General features: G+C 41.9%; 1 protein-coding gene across 1 annotated transcript in view; it reads left to right on the top strand.

Annotated features, from left to right (window-relative positions):
- kdm5a (lysine (K)-specific demethylase 5A) overlaps positions 1–22,035 on the top strand; it is a 197,881-nt gene that overhangs the window by 39,416 nt on the left and 136,430 nt on the right. The window contains exons 6-10 of the mRNA XM_048607799.1: positions 2,765–2,911; positions 9,246–9,404; positions 15,617–15,736; positions 20,337–20,495; positions 21,626–21,807. Of these exons, the coding sequence (XP_048463756.1) occupies positions 2,765–2,911; positions 9,246–9,404; positions 15,617–15,736; positions 20,337–20,495; positions 21,626–21,807 (767 nt within the window). The remainder of the gene's footprint in view (positions 1–2,764; positions 2,912–9,245; positions 9,405–15,616; positions 15,737–20,336; positions 20,496–21,625; positions 21,808–22,035) is intronic.

The following is a 22,035-nucleotide window of genomic DNA, read 5'->3' as shown; positions in this document are numbered from 1 at the left end:
CCCACCCCCATCTCCTACCTACTAATCTCATCCCGCCCCCTTGACCTGTCCGTCCTCCCCGGAGTGACCGATCTCCTCCCTACCTCCCCACCTACACTCTCCTTTACTGTCTCCTCTCCACCTATCTTCTCCTCTATCCATCTTCTATCCGCCTCCCCCTCTCTCCCTATTTATTTCGGAACCCCCTTCCCCTCTCCCATTTCTGAAGGAGGGTCTCGGCCTGAAACGTCAGCTTTCCTGCTCCTATGGTGCTGCTTGGCCTGCTGCGTTCATCCAGCTCTACACCTTGTTATCTAAGAAACTCTTACCGTCTTTTTTGTTATGTTACTTGCTAGTCTTACGTAACAGCTTATGTTCATCCCTTTTTAAAATTGCGTTTTGGATTTTAAGACTTTCACTGATTCTCTGATTTGCTATGAATCCTTGCCGCATTATGTTTTTCTTCCAATTTGATACTATCCTTAACTTCTTTGGTTAACCATGTTTGATTTAGCCCCTTCCTAGAATCCTCCTTCGTCACTAGGATATGTCTTTGCAGTGAGTCATGAACTATTTTTTGTTAAAACATCTACTGTTTTTTGTTCCTCAGCAGTCTTTTCTGCTAAATTATTTTCCTAGTCCATTCCAACTGACTTGGCCCTCAATTACATGTGATTGCCCTTATTTAAGTTTAGCAGTTGTTTCTGACCCATGTTTCTTGATTGAGATGTTAAATGTTACTGACTATTGTCTTGGGCATCATTTATTCTGCAATAACTTTTTTGCCTCCTAACAAATAGCCTGATCCCTTGTTGGATTCACAACGGAATATGCTTTATTGTCATGTGTACTTAAGTACAGAAGTACACGAATACAGTGAAAAGTTTATAATGTCGCCTCTCATGGTTGCATCTCGGGTACAAAGTACCTCGGTACAAATCTTAGATACAAAGAGGAATAAAAAGAAAAGTTGCAATACCTTATAGTGATACATAGTATAAGTTAGAAATAAGACATAGTTAAAAGGATAAACATTATAGTCAGATAAACAGATTACAGATAAACGTTACATTGCGGTAGTTCAGTGCAGGAGCTTCCACTCATGGTTTGACCAGCCTTGCAAGTTGCTGACTACCAATGTCAGACCTCAGTCCAACAGCTGTCCCCTCTCTGCTCCGCTGCAGCCCTCTCTGCTCTGCGCTGCTACATGCCTCCAGCCCTCCCTGACCCTTGGCCACACTGGGTCCCTGGCTAGCTCCGAGGTAAGTTTTCTGATCAGGAAAAAAAAAATCACTTTTTAAAATCTTAGAAAATAAAGAGTGGAGAAAAAAAGAAGGGTGATACAAGTGGATGGATTGATCAGCTCTGGGCTGAGGAGCCTGAACACTGCCTACTCCACTGCCGCCATCTTGATGTATGAAGGGATCAAGGGTTATACGGAGAAAGCAGGAGAATGGGGTTGAGAAACTTATCAGCTATGATTGAATGGTGGAGCAGACTCGATGGGCTCCTAGGTCTTAGGGCCTTTTGTTTGAGGAACCTAATGTACTGCCCTGGTTCACAACCAACCACTTCCCATCTCATGAAAAGGCACTGTTGCCCATCCTGACCAGCCCCTGCCTGGCCACCGTGACCTCCACCCTCCCACTCTCCAACACCCTGGCCAACTTGTTTACATAACACCTTTTTAATATAATAAAATCAAGCAGTGCACTTTGCTGAGGTGTTACATAACATGGCACTGAGCTGCATGGAAATATCAGTGCAGATGATCAATAGATTGGCCCAAGGGGCAGGTTTTAAGGACTGCCGTAAAGGAAGAAGCTGAGGTGAAGGGGTTTAAGGAGAACATTTCAGAATCCCTGCTGTGGTCAGCCCAAGAGATCTGGTGCAGCAGTTTAATCTGGAAAAAATGAAGACACTGTGATTGAAGATAAGTTTTCAGTTCCAGAGATTGGGAGATAGCAAGATTCAAAATAGTGGCCCTACTGCACATGGGATCCAATGTCCGTGATGAATGGGATTTGTTGCAAATTAAAATACTGGAGGTAGGTCGGAGAGCAGTGGGACAATCAGCAAGTCAGGGAGCTGGTTGAGACCGGTGGTGAGAAGGTGTAGTTGGTGGCAGAAAGTTGGGGTGTTAGAACCAGTTAAGTGTTATGGAGAGCTGGAGGTAAATAAAGTCAGAGTTCCCTTTGATTCTGAATTTGTTTTTATTTTTAAAGTTATTTCACTTGCAAAGCTGGGGATTTAGCAATATAATGCATTTTAACTTTTGTTTTCACCGATTTTAAAATTCTGACAGAACTTAATTACAGTTTTTTCACATTTGGAAAATCTGATGTGCTTTAACGTTACTCTTTCAGGAGTGCAACCATGTTAAGTGAGATCCTGTTGTGTGTTCTTTAATCAATCATTCATGCTTTTGGGTCCTGTAGATTCTTTTACAACAAGATTGTTAATTAGCCGTTTTTAATTGTGTGAAACTAGATCTAAAATAGCATGTCTTCTAGTTGGCTCTTCAACATACTGCTTTGGAATGGCATCCCTAGCACACTCCAGAAACTTGTCGTCCACATCTTTTGTGCTCAGTTGGTCATTGAATATTTTAAGGCAGAGCTAGTTGAGCAAGGGAGTCAAAGGTTATCAGGAGTGAGGTAAATGGACATGTAGAATTTGAAATGCAAACACGTTTGCCGTGACTTTATTGAATGACAGAATAAGATTGAGAGGTCGAATGGTTGTCTACTGCTTTTTCTGCTGCTACTTTGTGTGTTGGATGAAGATATTTTACTCAATTATTGGGCTCGTTTTCTTGTCAGATGAAGAGTTTTCTGTGACTCTGCGATCAACAGGGCACAAGAAGAATGCAGAGATGCAATTACCTCGTATGCAAATGAGACAGCGGAAAGGAGCCCTGGCAGTTAACTTTGTAAGTTCAGTTAGGCTGCTGCATGATGTGTTTTATTGACTTGATGTATCTAAAATAAATGCAGTTTTTGTTTCGAATTTCCTTTTTCTTTTTCTCTCTGGACCCTGTAAATGGGAGGTTTTGTTGTGATAATTGTGTTGCTTTCAGTTCTTCATCTTCAGCATTGCTCAACCCTTTCTCATTAGATTTGAATAATAAAAGACCCCTCCTAAGCTCTTCCCCTCTCTTCCATAGGGCAGAAGATATAAAAGTCTGCATACACGTGAACAGATTCAAGAACAGCTTCTTCCCTGCTGTTATCTCACTTTTGAATGGACCGCTCAAATGTTAATGTTGATCTCTCACTCGGCACCTTCTGTGTGGCTATAACACTATTTTGCAGTCTGTTCTCTTGCCATCATGCAGTTTGGTACGATCTGCCTGTAGAGCACACAAGAACACTTTTCACTGTGTCTCGGTACATGTGACAACAATAAATCAAATAAAAAAATATAAGCAGCCACACTCTACTACCGTCACTTTATATGATTATGCAAGCTAAAGAGGTGTAAGAACAGTGATCATGGGACACTTCATATTCTAATCTAGATTGGGAAAGGAATCAGGTCCAGGACAAAATGGGGAAAGTTTTTTTTTTTTTTTTTTTTTTTTTTTTTTTTATATAGAGTCATACAGCACAGAAACAGACCCTTAAGTCCCACTTGTTCATTCTGGCCAAGTATCCCAAACTGAACAGGTCCCATATCCCTCAGAACCTTTCCTAATCATGTAGCTGTCCAAATATTTTTTTAAAATGTTGTAACTGTACTTGCATCTACCACTTCTTCTGGCAGTTTATTCCATATACACACCATCCGATGTGTGAAAAGATTGCCCCTCAGCTCCCTTTTTTAAATCTTCCCCCTCTCAACCTTAAAACTATGCCCTCCTAGATTAGTTCAGAGCTGGTAGGAACTGCAGATGCTAGAGAATCTGAGATAACAAGGTGTAGAGCTGGATGAACACAGCAGGCCAAGCAGCATCAGAGGAGCAGGAAGGCTGACATGAAGATGGGTCTAGGCCCAAAACGTCAGCCTTCCTGCTCCTCTGGTGCTGCTTGGCCTGCTGTGTTCATCCAGCTCTACACCTTGTTATCTCATCCCTCTACATTAGAATGCCCCACCCTTCGGGAAAAGACCTTATGGCCATTCACCTTACCTATGCCACTCATGATTTTAAAAACCCCCTATAAGGTCACCCCTCGGCCTCCAATACTCCAGGGGGAAAACAAGCCCCAGCCTTTCCTTATCACTTAAACCCTCTAATCCTGATAACATCCTTGTAAATTTTGTCTGCACTCTTTCAAATAATAATAATATCCTTCCTGTAGCAGGGCTGTACACAGTACCCCAAAGGTGGCCTCACCAATTGCTGTACAGCTGCAACATGATGTCCCAACTCTTGTACTCAATGCTGTGACCGAGTTAAAGGCGGTGTTTGACGTGCTTGCCTTCACCATCCTGATTCCCTGTGACGCCACTTTGAAGGAACAATGCACTTGACCCCTAGGCCTCTCTGTTTGACATTTCCCCCAGGCTTTACCATTTAACTGGGTAAGTCCTGCCCTTGTTTGTTTTACCAAAGTGCAACATCTGCGGTTGTCTAAACTAAACCCCGTCTGCCACTTGTCAGACCATTGGCTCAGCCAATCAAGATCCCGTTGTACTTTTAGGTAACCATTATATCACCAATTTTGGTGTCATCTACAAACTTATTAACCATGCCTCCTTTATTCTCATCCAAATTGTTTATATAAATGACAAACAGCAGGTGTGTGTTCAGGAGACTTTGCTTGATCACATTTTTCTTGTTGAACATGCTACAGGGCACTGTTGGTTCTGCAAAATCAAGTGGATCAAGTGTTAATAGGAAAACATTACAAGCTGATATGATATGGGTGATCCGTGTTCTTTCTCAACTGATCTTGAGTAAAAATATTTAAGCTAATTTTACTGGTTTGTGAACTGATCTGCCTCAGTAAATTGGTATCAAAGAATGGCAAGTATAACTGCAATTGAACAGCGAACTGTTTTTATAGAGTGGAGAATTTCAGTGCCATCTAGGTACATTTCCTTTAGGAGGCAAGTGGGATAGCCAAAGCCTGAGCTCCCTGCATGATAGCATACAATAAAACAGAGGAAAGATGTTTGTGACACATGTCTGGTGGATAACATAAGTGAGAACCAAGTTGAATGTAGAAAGTTCAACGGGGAAGTAAAAACTACTCTGTAATGGGGGGTGGTGAGTGGGTGGAAGGAGAATGAGAAGATGTTGACGACTAATGTGAAAGAGAATCCAGACCTTTAAATAGTAAAGTTGCCAAATGAACAGACATCCGGGAGATGAATTTCAATGAAGAGAAATGTGAGGTAATGCATTTTGGTAGGAGAAATGTGGAGAGACAATACAGGTTCAATGGTACAACTTTGAAGGGAGGACCGGAGTTGAGAGACTCTGGAGTTCAAGTGTATAATTCTCTGAAGGTGGCCAGGAAAGTTGAAACAGTTTTGAGGGCTTTTAGGATCTTTGGGTTTATAAATAGTGGCAGAGAGCATAAAAGCAAGGAAGTGATGCTATTCCTCAGTGGTTAGCACTGCTGCTTCACAGCGCCAGTGACCTAGGTTCGATTCCACCCTTGGGCGACTATTTGTATGGAGTTTGCATATTCTCCCCGTGTCTGTGTGGGTTTCCTCCAGGTGCTCTGGTTTCTTCCCACAATCCAAAGATGTGCAGATTAGGTAGACTGGCCATTCTAAATTGCCCGTAGTGTCCAGGGATGTGCAGGCTAGGTGGATTAGCTATGGGAAGTGCAGGGTTACAGGGTGGGGTGGGCCTGGGTGAGAGTGCTCTTCAGAGGGGTGGTGTGAGCCCAATTGGCCGAATGGCCTGCTTTCACACTGAGGGAATTCTGTGATTCTATGCTGTCCTTGGAGAGGCAACCTCCATTGAGGTGTTCAAAATTATGAGGAACTTTGAAAAGGTAAAAAAGGATATTCTGTTTTCATTAGTTGTTATATTAGTAACTAGGGTTCACAATTTCAAAATTCAGCAAGAGAGCTAAGTGAAATGAGCAATTTCAAGTTGGAATGCACTGCCTGGGAGAGGCAAATTCCACAGTAGATTTCTAAAGAGAGTTGAAAAATATTTGGAAGTAATGAATTTATAGGGCTATGGAGATAGGGTTTGAGATTGGGACTATTGGGTAGCTCTTTCAAAAGCTGATAAGTGTGATGGGTTGAATGGTCTACTTCTGTCTAGTAAAATTCTTGATTCCATATTTTAATACACAATGTGTGGTAAAGGAGAACCGGACTGAAGGAAATGACCATTAGTAGGGAAATTATGTTGGGGAATTTGAGTTTAAAGGCTAATAAATCCCCAGGGCCTGATAAATTACATCCGAGTACTTAAGGAAGTGGTTCTTGAAATAGTGGATGCATTGATGGTCACTTTTCAAAATGTTATCGACTCTGGAACAGTTCCTAGGGATTGGAGAATGGCTAATGTAACCTCACTACTTTAAAAAAGAGAAAACACAGAATTATAAACTGTTTAGTCTGACATCGGTGATAGTGAAAATGCTAAGTCCATTTAATGACAGTGTACTTAGGAAAACAGTGATGGGAATTGAACTGAGTCAGCATCGCTTGGCAAATCCACTGGAAATTTTTCATGGATGTCTGTAATCAAGGTGATAAGGGGAGATTTGTATGTTTAGTTGCACTTTCGGAAGGATTTTAACAAAGTCAAAAGATAATACATGCATAATTAAAGCACATAGATTAGGGATAGTGTACAACTGACTTTGCTAGAGAACCTGTTGGTAGGCAGGAAGCAAAGAAGAGAATGAACAGGTTTTTTTTTGAGTAGCAGGCAGTGTCTCATGGGATACCACAGGGATCAGTGCTTGGACCCCAGCTATTCAATATATATTAACGATATAGATGTGGGAACTAAATATGATATCTCCAAGTTTGCAGATGACAAAGCTGGGTAGGAGGATGAGCTGTAAGGTGCTTACAGGGGTGTGACAATAAAACTAATTCATTCATTCAAATGCGCAGTGTGATTTGGACCAGCTGATTGGAAAAGTGCATGGCAGATCAAGTATAATGTGGATAAATGAGGTTATTCACTTTGGCATCAAAAACAGGAAAGCAGATTATTATCTGGATGGCAGTAGTTTGGGAAAGGGTAAGGTGCAACAAGACGTGGGTGTCCTTATACACCAGTCACTGAAAGAATATGCAGGAGGTCTAGAGGGATTTTGAGGCAGTGGTATGTTCGCCTTCATAGTGAGAGGATTCGAGTACAGGAGTAAGGATATCTTGCTGCAGTTGTACAGGGCCTTGAAACCACACCTGGAATATTTGTGTACAGTTTTGGTCTCCTACTGATCTGCGGAAGGATGTTCTAGTTATGGAGGATGCAACAAAGGTTTACCAGACTGATTCCTGGGATGGTAGGACTGATGTATGAAGAGAAACTGGATTGGTTAAGAATAGATCCATTGGGAGTTTAGAAGAATGAGGGGGATTCTAGATTCTGAGAAACAGGCTGAGACAGGGTAAACACAGGAAGGAGGGGTCACAGTCTTAGGATGTAGGGTAAGCCATTTAGGACTGAGATGAGAAGTTTCTTCACTGAGAATGGTGAACCTGTATAATTCATTTCCATGGAAAATAGTTGAGACCACAACATTGAATGTTTTCAAGGAGTTAGAAGTAATTGTTGGGGATTAAGGGATCAAAGATAGAGGGAGAAAGTGGAACAAGGTATGAGTTGGATGATTAGTCACAATTCAATTGAATGGTGATGCAGGCTCAAAGGCACAAATGGCCTATTTCTGCTTTATTTTCTGTGTTCCTGTTTCTGTCTTGTCCGTTCACACCCAGCTTATGTAGGCTATCTATCATGGGTTATATCATAGGAAAGAGACTTGTCTTTCAGTTTTCAGTTAACCTTGTCTTCAGACCAGTTTGCTCAAGCTGCTCCTAAGTTATTCACTTCCAGTGTTGTGTAGTCTAATTAACTGTGATATTTACAAAAAAAGACTGATCAACTGCATCTTGTTTTATTGACAAATGTTAGATTCCACATCTAATAGACTGTGTTTTAAATCTGAACTCACTCAGACATGCTTTCACTTTTTTTTTGAGTTATAGCACTTAATTTTGGTACACACACATCCCTTCAGAAAACATTTGAGACATAGCCCAACCAATTGATGTTTCAATAGAGCATGCTTCATGTATCTTTCTTATTTCGGCTGACCCAGCAAAGGTTAGGGCCATCACCTATAAGTGGCAGGCATCATTGACTAAGTAATTAGAGTATGCTGATGGAATTAGTACTGTTTGGAGACCCCTGAGTTTGTGACCTTGCTCTTCTAAGAGAGGTGAAGAAATAGTCCTGCCTTTTCCTTAGCTCATGTTGTATAGGTCTACATTGTAGGGCTTGAGAGAATGCGGGCTTCGTCGACTTCACAGATGGAGAACACCAAGCAAGCTGCTAGTATCCCATGCTCCTCTGCTTGATTTGTAACAACATCTGCAGCTTTTTAAAAAAAAATTTGTGGGATGTGGGTCTTGCTGACTTGGTCAGCATTTATTGCCCGTCCCTAGTGGCCTTGGAGAGTACGGTGATGAGCTGCCTTTTTCAACTGCAGATGTCCTCAGGATATAGTGACACTTTGCTGTTGGAAGGGAATTCTAGGCTTTTGACCCAGTGATAGTGAAGGGAAGGTGATATAATTCTAAGTCAAGATAGTATGTGCTTGGATGGGGACTTGCAAGTGGTGATGTCTCCATGTATCTGCTGCAGTGATTTCAGCATCAAGTAACAGATTCCTGGTGTTTGTGGAGCTTTGCTATGTGAAGGAATCTAGTGTCGCATTGTCAGTGCACATGGTCATACCTGGACCATGATGATGGTCAAGCCATTTTCTGTGTGAGACTCTGTCCACGTGCCACTGCATGTATTACGAAGTATGAATTGTCATTGTTCAGTTACAACATTTTAAAATACACTTGGATAAATGCATGAAAAGGAAAAGTTTGGAGGGATATAGGTCAAATGCAGGCGAACAGGACTGGTTTAGTTTGGGAAAATGGTTGACGTGGATCAGTTGGACCGAAGGGTCTGCTTCTGTGCTGATTGATTATGACCATTCTATCACAGTCAGAAATGTTAGTAATGTCTGTAAAGCTGCAAAGGTATGAGTTGTTTCAATTAGCAGCGAACATGAGAGCTCATACTTTGCACTTTCCCTTATTGATTTGTTTATCTCTTGCAGATTGACCTGTATGTCTGCCTTGTGTGTGCACGTGGGGATGATGAAGACCGCTTACTGCTCTGTGATGGATGTGATGACAGTTACCACACTTTCTGTCTCATTCCTCCCCTCATGGATGTGCCCAAGGGAGATTGGAGATGCCCTAAGTGTGTGGCAGAGGTAAGATGTTGGTGGTTTTTATTTCATGTTGCCAGAGGATTGAAGTGATGAAGTGCCCAGTTCAGCTTGCTTGTAAGTAAGCTCAGCCCACTTTTGTAATGGTAATTTTTGCGTGAATTGACTTCATCCTGATGAGCAGCTGTTTTACTGCATATTTTTATTACTTTACTGGTTATTTAGGACATTTTCTAAATCACAAGTGCAGCAAATTGTGTGTTTTTTCCACTTTTCTAGCTTTAAAACATATAGAAGTTCTCCCACATGCTAAACATTCATTTCCATGGCTGGAAAAATGGGTGATGGATAAATTGCATAATTGGGGTTTGATGCATAAACTTTTTCTATTTTGCACTGCAGAGTTTTATATCCAAGCCTTTGATTTCATATACAATTTATTTTGTAAAAACATGTATCAGACTCTGATGGCTGAAGAAGGGTCTAGGCCGGAAACGTCAGCCTTCCTGTTCCTCTGATGCTGCTTGGCCTGCTGTGTTCATCCAGCTCTATACTTTGTTATCTCAGATTCTCCAGCATCTGCAGTTCCTACTATCTCTGTCAGACTCTGATGACTTGTGGGTCTTGGAGGATATTTTTATCTTCCAAGGCTGTGTTTCACCCCTCATCTTCTGAAGAATCAATCCCCACTTCTGACCTTATGTTGGAGAGAAGGCCAATGGTAAAACAGCTGAAGATGATTGTGCCTAGGACTGTCCCTGAAGAACTGCAGACATGTCCTAGTGCTGAGATGAATGACCTCCAACAACCATGACTGTCTTCCTCTGTGCTAGGTATGACTGCAACCAGCAGAAAGTTTGTCTCCTGATACCCATTGATTCCTGTTTTGCTGTGGCTCCTTGATGCCACCCTGGCTCGAATGCAGCCTTAATGTCAAGGGCTGTCGCTCTCACTGCACCTTTTGGAATTCAGTTGTTTTGTCTATCTTTGAAGCAAGCTGTAATGAGGTCAGGAGCTGACTGTTTGTTTGTTTCTGGGCAAACCCAAACTGGTTGAAACTGAGCTGGTTATTGCTGAGCAGGTATTGCTTGACAGCCCTGGTGATGGCACCTTCCATTATTTTGCTGATGAATGAGAGCAGACTGATGGGATGGTAATTGGCTGGGTTTGACTTGTCCTGCTTTTTATATAGAAGATGTACCTGGACAATTTTCCACATTGTTGGGTAGATGGTAGGTTGCAACTGGACTGGAAGAGCTTGACTAGGAGGTGGCATGTTCTGGAGCACAAGTCTTCAGTACTGTTGTCAGGGTCCCTAGCCTTTGCACTGTCCAGTGCCTCCAATTGTTTCTTGATGTCACATGGAGTGAATCGAATTGGCTGAAGACTAGTATCTGTGATGCAGGGGATCACTGGAGGAGGCCGAGATGGGTGATCCACTTGGTAATTCTGGCAGAAGATTGCTGCCAATGCTTCAGCCTTTTCTTTCGCACTGTTGTGTTGGTCTCTTCTATCACCAAAGATGGGGATGTTTGTGGAGCTGCCTTCTCCAGTGAGCTGTTCAATTGTCAACCACTGTTCATGACTGGAGTGAATTGATCTCCATCGAGAGACACCAGATTTGATCAGGGATAGCAAAATCACTTTTTATGGATGGAGGCCATGCCCGATGCATTTCTTTTCTTTTCTTTTTTTTTTGTTTTGAGGTGACCAGGTGCAGTTGATGTAGCTTATATGGATTTCAGCAAAACCCTTGACAAATTTTCACATGGAAGTTTGAAGAATATAAAAGCACGTGGGAAGTTTTTGGATGACTCAAAGATTGGCTGGGTTATTAATTGAGGAAGTAGTGGGTTACAAGAAAATATAGATGGATTGGTTTGATGAGAAGATCAGTGACAGATGGAATTTCATCCTGTTAAGTATGAGGTAATGCACCTCAGAAGAAATAAGACAAGGAAAGATGGCTGTGGATGGCAGGATAGTAGGAAGCTTGGAGGGACAGAGGTGGGGTGATAGGGGTGAAGATGGCAGGACAGGTTAACAGGGAAGTTGAAAAGGCATATAGGACACTTTTATCAGTAGAGGAATAGATTATAAGAGTAAGGATGTCATGTTTGAACTGTACAGAACTTTTGACCTAGGTCACAACTGGAGTACCGTTCCCAGTTCTGGTCACCACACAGAAGGAAGGATGTGACTGCACTGAAGGGGGTGCAGAAAACTTTCAGGATGTTGCCTGGGATAAATCACTGTAGCTAAGAGATTGAATAAGCTTGGGCTGTTTTCTTTGGAGCAGAAAAGATTGAGGGTATGACCTGATTGTAAGATTGAGAGGCATAAAAAGGTGAATTGAAAGCAGCTTAGCTGAAAGTTCACCAACGAGGAGGTATAATATTAAGTGAAGGACAGGCAGGTTTAGAGGGAATTTGAGGAAAGTGTTTTTTTTTTCCACCAGAGGTAGTGGGAGCCTGGAATGCACAGCCTGTGGGGGTGTGGGAGGGGTTAATAGAGAGAGAGAGGTAGGAAACCTTGACCACCTTTAAAAGTTCATCGATTGGCAGTTGAAATGTCAGAACATTCAAGACTGCGTGCCACGTGGTAGAAAGTGGGATTAGTCTCGATGTCAGTGCAGATTTAGTGGGCTGAAGGGCTCTGACTGATTTTTCAATACAGGTGCAGTTGTTATCGTGCTATTATAAGTGTAACGTGCTCAGGACATGGAGAGGAGGCAGCATACTGGAAAGTCCTGTAGGTAGAGGGGAGAAGGTGCTAGCTACAAAATGTTATAGAACGTAGAACATAGAACGTTACAGCGCAGTACAGGCCCTTCGGCCCTCGATGGTTTCACAGGTCGGCGCAACAATCTGAAGCCCATCTAACCTAAACTATTCCATTATCATCCATATGTTTATCCAATGACCATTTAAATGCCCTTAAAGTTGGCGAGTCTACTACTTTTGCAGGCAGGGCATTCCACGCCCTTACTACAGTAAAGAACATCTATCCTATATCTATCACCCCTCAATTTAAAGCTATGTCCCCTCGTGCTAGCCATCACCATCCGAGGAAAAAGGCTCCCACTGTCCACTCTATCTAATCCTCTGATCATCTTGTACGTCTCTATTAAGTCACCTCTTAACCTTCTTCTCTCTAACGAAAACAGCCTCAAGTCCCTCAGCCTTTCCTCATAAGACCTTCCCTCCATACCAGGCAACATCCTGGTAAATCTCCTCTGCACCCTTTCCAATGCTTCCACATCCTTCCTATAATGCGGTGACCAGAACTGTACGCAATACTCCAAGTGCAGCCGCACCAGAGTTTTGTACGGTTTTGGGAGAATGACTCGGACAGCACATTTAGTCAATGGTAGTGCTTAGGGAGGCTGTGTCTCATGAGGCAGGTTATCAGATTTGTGCTATTCCTTTGTACCAAACTTGTGTTGGTGATCATCCAACTGTTTTTATGCTGCTCCTGGAGGAACAGGTACTATAATACAGTTCGTAAGCATTTGAAGAAGTATTCTTTGCAATTAGAGGGAACTCAGTTCTCTTCTGAAGAATGCAAGGCGGGGTAATGGGGTGCCTGGATTCGGCTGGGTGGTAGATTCCCTATGAGTCAGATGCTGTCCACTTCACAGGTTGAGGACGAAGAGGAATAGTCACCAATTGGGCACATGCAAAGTAGCTTGAGAGTTTCAATTCTGTTACAAGGAACTCCCCATACCAAGTAATACACCCTATTCCCCAACCAGATATCCATTGTCAAAAGCAACCAGGGAGGGCCAATAGTGAAATCGTACAGTTGGTCATGTTGTCCTGCCTTCATATTAACAATGTCAAAAAAAACACAACTGCTCCTGAATCTTGTATTGCTTGGAGTGTGAGCAGTCTTGTTTGGCTTCATTCTCCCAGCCAAGTGCTACTTCAATGGCTGCAGTGTGCCTGTTGGCAAGCTGCTGACGTTGGCTGAGAGGGACTGCAGGGTTTTTTTTTTTTTTTTTTTTTTTTTTTTTTTTTTTTTTTTGGACCCTTTTGTTTCTGCTGCAGCAGTGTGATGTTAAGAAGCCCCTCGCTTGTCCTGTAGTGGAAGCTGAGACACTGGTTACAGACATGTTGATCTAGCAGTGCTCAGTCCTTCCAGGGCACAAAGGAATGGCTTCAACACAGACTCATAATTTCCAGCAAAAAGCAGGGTGCCTTAATTTCTGTTCATGGCTCACTTTGTAAGAGGTGCTAGGTGGTTCTGTGAATGCTCCTTCATGCTGTCCCACATGCTTACCAATGCACCATGCATCTTGGCATGTGATATGAGCTCTTGTAATTCACCTCAATTGAGTTCCCTGCTGTAGAACTTCTGAGAGATGTAGAGGGTGGGTGGGAAAGGAGTTGAAGCTGAAGGTCAGCCATAAACATTTTGAATGGCAGAGCAGTCGTGTGATTTATTCCATTTTCTGTTTGTCTGCTTTTAAAAGAAAAAGTCAAGAATGTGTATGAGGGGGGTAAATGACAGGTAATATTCTCGTTGCACATATGTTGCAGCATTTTTTTGGTCCTGCCAAGGTCATAAGTGTGTACCAAACTTTTGCCATGGAGTATATCGAGGATTTTTTTAATGCCTTTTGGCAATTAGAAGCACATTTTTCATCTCCTTGGCTTGATCTCAACAAGGAAGAGAGGCAAATGGACTCATGGTTAGTCTAGTTCCCATCATGTCTAGAAGAAGATGGATTCTGAAGTTAATTACTTGTTAAAACATGGACTTGTGGTTGCATCTTGTTAGATTTACTTAAGGGAATTATTCATTAAATCCCTACAGTGTGGAAACAGGCCCTTTGGCCCAACCAGTCCACACCAACCTTAGGAGCATCCCACCTAATCTACACATCCCTGAACACTGGGCAATTTAGCATGGCTAATTCACCTAGCCTGCACATCTTTGGACTGGGAGGAAACCCATGCAGACACGGGGAGAATGTGCAAACTCTATAAGACCATAAGACACAGGAGCAGAAATCAGGCCGCTCAGCCATTCAATCATGGCTGATAAATTTATTAACCCCATTCTTCTACTTCCTCCCCGTGACCCTTGATCCCCTTGACAATCAAGAACCTATCTATCTCAGTCTTAAATGTACTCCATAACCTGGTCTCCACAGCCTTCTGTGGCAGTGAATTCCATAGATTCACCCCTCTCTGGCAGAAGACGTTTCTCCTTATCTCTGTTCCAAAAGGTCTTCCCTTTACTCTGAGGCTGTGCCCTCAGGTCCTAGTCTCTCCTACCAATGGAAGCATCTTCCCAACATCCACTCTGTCCAGGCCATTCAGTATTCTGAAAGTTTCAATTAGATTCCTTCTCCTTCTAAAACTCCAATGAGTATAGTCCTCAAACATTCCTCATATCCACACAGACAGTTGTCTGAGGATGGAATCGAACCCAGGCTCCTGGCGCTGTGAGGCAGCAGTGCTAACCATTTTAGAAGAGAAGTTAGGAATCCCCAAATCTAGTTTCTACACTCAATTTTACCTATTGCCTTGCCTCATTCCTTCCAACTAAAATGTGCCAATGCACAAAATTAAATGTCAACTGCTGGCCCGTTCCACCAGCCTTCTGACAAATCACAATATGTGTAAACTTGGTGTCATCTGTGCGAGTATTGAAATCTCACATCAAAAGCAAGCAACAGCCTTAACTCGAAGCTATTTTTTTCTATCCACAGATATTGCTAAGTTTCTCCAATATTGTTTGCTTGTTTCAGATTTTCAGCATCTCCATTTTGCCTTCATTGCCCTATTACCAATATGGGGAACCCCTCATTGTGTCCCTTTCTTCAGGCTCAAAACAGCCATTCACAACTACTACTCTCCTACCTCTGTCATTGGTTTCAACTTTGTTGACCAACTGATTTACATAGCACTTTGATTTTCCAAAGAGGTTTGATAACATATTCTGGATTAAATGTGCTACCTTCATCCAAAATTTATTCCTTGGTTAAAAATTTCAATACAGTTATTCAAACACAGTTCGTCTTTAACAAATCCATATAAGCTTTATTCTGTCGTTGTCTAATTGACTGTTCAGTTTGTCCCAAATTATCATTTGTAAAGCTTTCCTACTACCAAACCTGTTGCTGGTTTATAGGAATGAAGTACTTGTTTGTACAAATGGAAATAAGAATATAATGTCAGGAATGAGCTTGAATTTTCCTATAACCTTAGCATTCATCTTTCCTTTTTCTCTGTCCTCTGTGTACATAGGCATGCAGTAAACCTCCTGAGGCATTTGGCTTTGAGCAGGCAGTCAGGGAGTACACACTCCAAAGCTTTGGTGAGATGGCAGATAATTTCAAGTCTGACTACTTCAACATGCCAGTACATGTGAGTATCTTTTGTTATGTCTGCAGTGCTTGTAGAATAATTTTGACTGTGGCAGCAAGGATCTCCAAGCAAGACAGCAATCAATGGGAATTGGTTGGGGAGGTGGGGGGTTGCTGTTGTTAGTGGGCACGGGGCGGGGGCGGCGGCGGCGGTGGAGGGCTCTTCATTGTTTGAAGTCGGAGCCAGCAAAAAGGGAGATGTTGCTATTCCTCCATTATAATATCAGACACAGCAATATTAGCTGATTTTTGCACAATGTTCATCACCATTCATGACTCCTCAGATGCCCATATGCAGTAAGACTTGGACAGTTTGGGCTAATAAGTAGCAAGTATTCATGCCATACACATGCCAGGCAATAACCGTTAACAAAGAGAATCTATCCATTGTTCCACATCAATCCATGATGTCAGCCAGAAACTGAACTGAACCCGCCATATAGGTATTGTGGCAATGTGAGCATGTCAGAGGCAGGGATTTCTGTGGCAAGTAACTTGCCTCTTTTGCCTCTCCAAAGCTTGGCCACCATCTACAAGGCGCAAGTCACTTGCCTGAATGTGCACATTTTCCACGCTGTCCAGATTTGTTTGATTTGCATCCAATTGATCACCTCAAACACTTTTTTTTTTTTCTCACTCCTCCATCGATGCAGAATGATTGCAGTGTGTACCATCTACAAGATGCACTGGGGCAACTCACCAAAGCTTCTTGGACAGCACCTTCCAATCCCATGACCTCTACCAGCTGGAAGGAAGAAGGAAACTGATGTGCCAACTCCTCCACCTGCAAGTCACCCTCCAAGTCGCTCATCATTCTGACTTGGAACTAATATTTACATTTTTACAGACCATATACAGTTCCATGACTGTCAGAATCAAAATCATGGATCTTCCTTCCTAACAGCACTGTGGATATCCTTTACCTCCCATGGCTTTAGCAGTTCGGGAAGTTGTATCACTGTTGTCTTCTTGAGGGCCATTGGGAATGGGCAGTAAATGCTGGCCTAACTACTTGAGGTTATTTTGGGATAAATAGCCTCTTGAACGAGTCATTTACGTTTTCTTCTTCCTTTCCTTCCTAGTGCTTTACTCTGAACATCACCCAAACATTATTTATGATTCTCTATAAAAACAGGACAGCCCTAAATCCATATGCTCCTGTTTAGTGATGTGAAGCAGTGCATCTTTTGACTCCTGCATGGTTGAAAAATTAAAACAGTCAATTAAAAGGCATTAAAATAATGACAAAACCTGTTTAATTTTGAGAATTAATGTAGGAGTTACTGGAGTGGAGGCTGCAGGTGGGGGAGCTCTGATTGCGGTTAGGGATTGGACGGCGCTAGTGAAGAAGAGGAGGATAGTTACTGTTGGGTGCAGGTGAGACCCAGATGGTTTTCAAGGTCCAGGTGGGGGCCAGTGAAATGAACGTTGGAAGTGGGTAAGGGCAGTAAGGAAGGGGTGGATATTTGAGTAATGGTGAGGAGGGGTTAATGGGGCTAGGTGTTGAAAATAGTGACTGCATTGAATTTAAGCTGTAATTGTATAACAACTGAAACTGAGCCAGGAGCCAATATTTAATTCTTATTTGAACTAGGAATGCTGTGACTGTTTGCAGACCCTTTTGAAGGGGGGTTTGCAAAACTAAACGTTTAGTCGCTAGCTGGGATGGAGCATAATACACTTTGAGGCAAATGATTAAAACATAATAGAAGCAGTTGAACTCGTGGATTGCCTTTATTCAACTTACCACAATAAACCTGCTAAGTTCTGTATAATGTTGTTCGGACTTGACGATGATAGCTGACAATTATTATTTATTTAGAGTACTTTGAAAATGTATTCTTAATTTCTCCAGGATGTGCTGTCTTAGTAATTAACATGGTGCCATGAGCTCACATTTAGTGTGATGGGTTGTTATTGTTGCTACACATTAATGCAAAACAATTCGAACAATTAAATAAAAAGGCAAAGAACTGTGGATGCTGAAAATCAAAAATTGTTAGAAAAGCTCAGCAGGTTTGGCAGCATCTGTGGAGAGTAAGCAGAGTCAATGTTTTGGGCCCAGCTCTGAAGAATGGTAACTACACCCTAAATGTTAACTCTACTTACTTTCCACAGATGCTGCCAGACCTTCTGAGTTTTTCCAGCAATCTCTGTTTTTGTGTTTGAAATTGAACAATTGATTAGGTGCCCCTATGACCGCATGTATGCAGAAAATAACATAACATGGGATGTATGTCACATGTTCTGATATTGCAGGACTGACAGCGCTCTATTAATTTGACTTTGAGTAGCGAATGAGAGGTAGTGGGGAAAATGTCGTGTTCTCATGTCTTGAAAAAAGAAAATACATTCGCTGGCTGACATGGCACAGGCCTGGGTTTGTGGTTGATGTGTAACTCAAACAAATATTTGCAAAGTAATCATGGCCACAAATGAGGCCAAAAAGGCAAGCTTGAATCAGGAGGACTGTATTTGAAAGGGAAGTGTAAAGGTTCAGGTGCTTTTTATAAATTTATAAGTCACACAACCCATGGTAGTGAAGCTCACTACGCCTTGTGCAAGGCTGAGAAGGCAAGACGTTTATGGTGATTTATGGCTATAAGTATGTATTTTGTCCTTTTCTTATATGGAGGTGTTGAGACCGAGGTAGCGAGCGGTCTGCTTAAAGCCAATAAAGTAAACAACTTGAGAGGCCTTGGGGATTTTTTTGAAAAGTTGAAACAATAGAAGCAGCCTGAATGGGTGGGGTCAAGCTGCCACAGAACCAGGAATTTTAGTTTGTTTTTTGCAGTTGCTGAGGTCTTGAAGCTAGATGTGAAAGCTGTTATTTCTCTCGTTAAAAGCTAAACGTTGGAGTTCTCTTCCTGCTTCTAGATTGCAAGTGAGTCAATCTATTTTACTGAATTTGCCATTGCCAAGATGTGTTTATGGGATGTTACTACATTGGAGTAGTTAATTAGTGGTCGTTAATATATCTATTATTTTGTTTAGCATTTTGATAGACTGACAGTTAAGCCAATTCTTTTATTTTGTCCGTATTTTAACTCTACATAAAAACAGTGTGTTTTGCTTAAAGTTGAGTAGTTTGACTAACCTTGTTGCATCTGGAAGTAGCTCCTTACAATTAAGACAGTAAAACTTAAAATAAGTTGTAGTTAGGGTATAGGCTGTTGTCTTAATATATTTTTGATGGGATTTGTTCTGGTTGATAGCAAACAGTGTTTGGAGTGTCTGCTGCTGAAGGCATCTTGGCTCGATGAGCTGGAGTTAGGAGCCACACAACACCAGGTGATTGTCCAACAGGTTTATTTGAAAACACAAGCTCTGAGCCTCCGTCCTTCTTCAGGTTTAAATCAAAAGTTTACGCCATTGATGGGGATGTATTGAACAAACCTAAGATGCTGTTTTAATCTTGAATCAGTTAGAAGGTTTTAATTGATTGATCTGCATATGTAAATGCCTGAATTCCTTTTAAGTCACAGTCCTGAGAGAACTAAAGGTTTTATCAATATAAAGAAGAAGTGACATTTTAAGTCAAACAATGCATGTTAGGTGCGAGACCTTGTTTAGAATCTTTGTGTTTTAGTTTGGAGTCACTGGTTTTATTTCTAAAGTAGGAATTTATAAAACACCATATTTGACTGCGTGTGCATGTACTAAAACACAAACAGATTCTAAACAAGACCTCATACCTAACGTGCATTGTCTGACCTAAAATATCACCTTCTTTACATTGAGACCTTTAGTTCTCACAGTACTATGACACGAAAGGAATTCGGGCATATACGTATTAATCGATTAAAACCTTCTATCTCATTAAAGATTTAACAGCATCTTGGGTTTGTTTGGTACATCCTCATCAATGGTGTGAACCTTTGATCTTTTACTTATAAATTCTGTGTCTGATACTACCTCTCTAACACCTGAAGAAGAACTGAGGCTCTGAAAGCTTGTGTTTTCAAATCAACCTGTTGGACTATAACCTGGTGTTGTGACCTTGTCCACCCCAGTTCAACATCAGCGTTTCCATATCAGAGCTGGAGTCAGAGTGCTGACCCTTGAGATGCATCACAGAGGGGGCAATCACCCAAGATATACTTCTGATTTGAGTTGTGCTCGATGATAAGCGAGTATGAATTTGAGGCAGATCCATTGATCCAGAAATGTAGGAGCCTGAGATCTTGTAATTGTCTAAAGTACAAGGTTCTTTCATCCACACAAGTTGCAAGCCAGGACTTTACCCAGTACTGATCCCCTATGGTAGTCTACTAGGTACAGTTTGCCAACCTAAGGATAATCAACTTATCCTGATCCTGTTGGTCAATCTTGTATCACTTTCAGGACTGTGAGCTCTTATCTTGTGTGATAGTCTTTATATGTGGCACCTTTTTATCAAATGTATTTAGGACAGCCAAAAACAGAACATTGTACCAGCCTGTTCAGACCATTACATACTCTATGCTAGTTATTCCCCATACCAGCGACTAAGCACCACTGCTCCTGGCACTACTTTCGTCACTAACCGCCCCTCTACCCCTCCACTCTTGCATTATTTTTAGTCCATCAATAAATACTGGTTGTATTTCTTGCTCTGGCAGATGGTCCCAACAGAACTAGTGGAGAAGGAGTTCTGGCGACTTGTGAGCAGCATTGAGGAGGATGTTATTGTGGAGTATGGTGCTGACATTACCTCAAAAGAATTTGGTAGCGGATTCCCAGTCAAAGAGACCAAAAGAAGGCTAATGCCTGAAGAGGAGGTAAGGGCTTCTTATTTTGTATCTTTTCTCTAATTTAATCCTCAAGTGTTTGATGTTGATCTTGGTTGCCTGAGACTTAATCTGTGGCACTCTAGCATGTTAAGCTGAATTTTGCTGATTAATAGGAACTGAGTCATGAGTGATTTCTATGTACTAGTGCACTTTCCAGCTGAATTTTGCAGGAGACTGCCACTGTTGGATTGTCTCTTATTTGTTATCAAAGTACTGGAGATTTGCTGGGTGAGTTCCAAAGGCTGAAGCTGTAGGTCATGTGGTCCACTGCAAGGGAAGCTGGTAATCTTGCTGCACGACCAGTGAAAGTGCAACTAAGGCCTAAGCATTAGGAGCAGCAGGGAAGCCACAGAATTGACTGAGAGCTCCTTAGGGTTGTGGTGATTGGAAATGTTTGTCGCTGGGAATTCCCACAAAGGAACACTGGTAAACAGCAGTCTTTGTGACTCTGGCAAAGTTGTGTTTTTTAATTACCTGCCATTGCTGATAGTTTCTCTCACTACTGTGCATTAGTTCTGCAAAAAACATGAGGGAGGAAGCATATTGTGGAGCTGGTCTGATGTATTGTTGTGCAGTTATCATGGTATCACTGAACCCACAATGCACTCACCTGCAGCGTCTCCAAAACTACTGCTGAGCAGCAGTGAAAATTTGAGCCTTTTGTTTCAGACTACAACTGGTGTGCGATTACGTGAGCCCCTAAAAACCTGCATGTGGCATCATCATTCCTTTTTGTTCTAGTTTGAGTAGACAGATTTCTTTGGTATACAATCCCTGTGTTGGTAAAACTGGGCCAGGTGAAATATGCAGTAGGTCTGCAGCAGGCTTTGAGGAAGAAAGAGCTTTTTGTTTTCCATTTTACTTGAGTGTTGTCACTCCTGTGTCTCCTTGCATCTCAACAGAGATAAACTTTCGAAAGTTAAATTCCACTTTATGGAAGTTAGTGAAAATTGTTCTGTCCTGAAAATTCTCAACACCCTCTCTCTGCCTCACCCACCACTGCATTACCCCTTTTGCACTCATTTTCTTATTTGCCATTCCCTACTTATGCCCCAGATCAGTTTCTCCTTGGACTCTGCTGTGTTTCACCTATGTGGTTTTTGCATTTTTTTTCAAAGGAATATGCCAGTTCCGGTTGGAACTTGAACAACATGCCAATTCTGGAGCAGTCAGTATTGACTCACATCAACGCAGACATCTCTGGGATGAAAATTCCTTGGCTTTATGTGGGGATGTGCTTCTCCTCCTTTTGCTGGCACATTGAAGACCACTGGAGCTACTCCATCAACTACCTCCACTGGTTTGTAATTTAACACCATCTTTTCTAATCTAAGCCAGAGCATAAATCTGACAATTTATTGAGTAACCTATTAGTATCAGCTTTGAGTACATTGCTTGAAAACAATACCATGTTGCTCCTTGGAGTACTGCAAAGGCATTCATTAACACCAAAAACAGCTTAACATGCAAATATTGTTTCAGAGATAGTAGGAACTGCAGATGCTGGAGAATCTGAGATAACAAGGTG

Source organism: Rhincodon typus, chromosome 18, assembly GCF_021869965.1.
Source record: "Rhincodon typus isolate 14 chromosome 18, sRhiTyp1.1, whole genome shotgun sequence".
In the NCBI taxonomy this organism is placed as follows: domain Eukaryota; kingdom Metazoa; phylum Chordata; class Chondrichthyes; order Orectolobiformes; family Rhincodontidae; genus Rhincodon; species Rhincodon typus.
The sequence above is the reverse complement of the archived record's forward strand: the minus strand, read 5'-3'. Positions and strand labels throughout refer to the sequence as shown.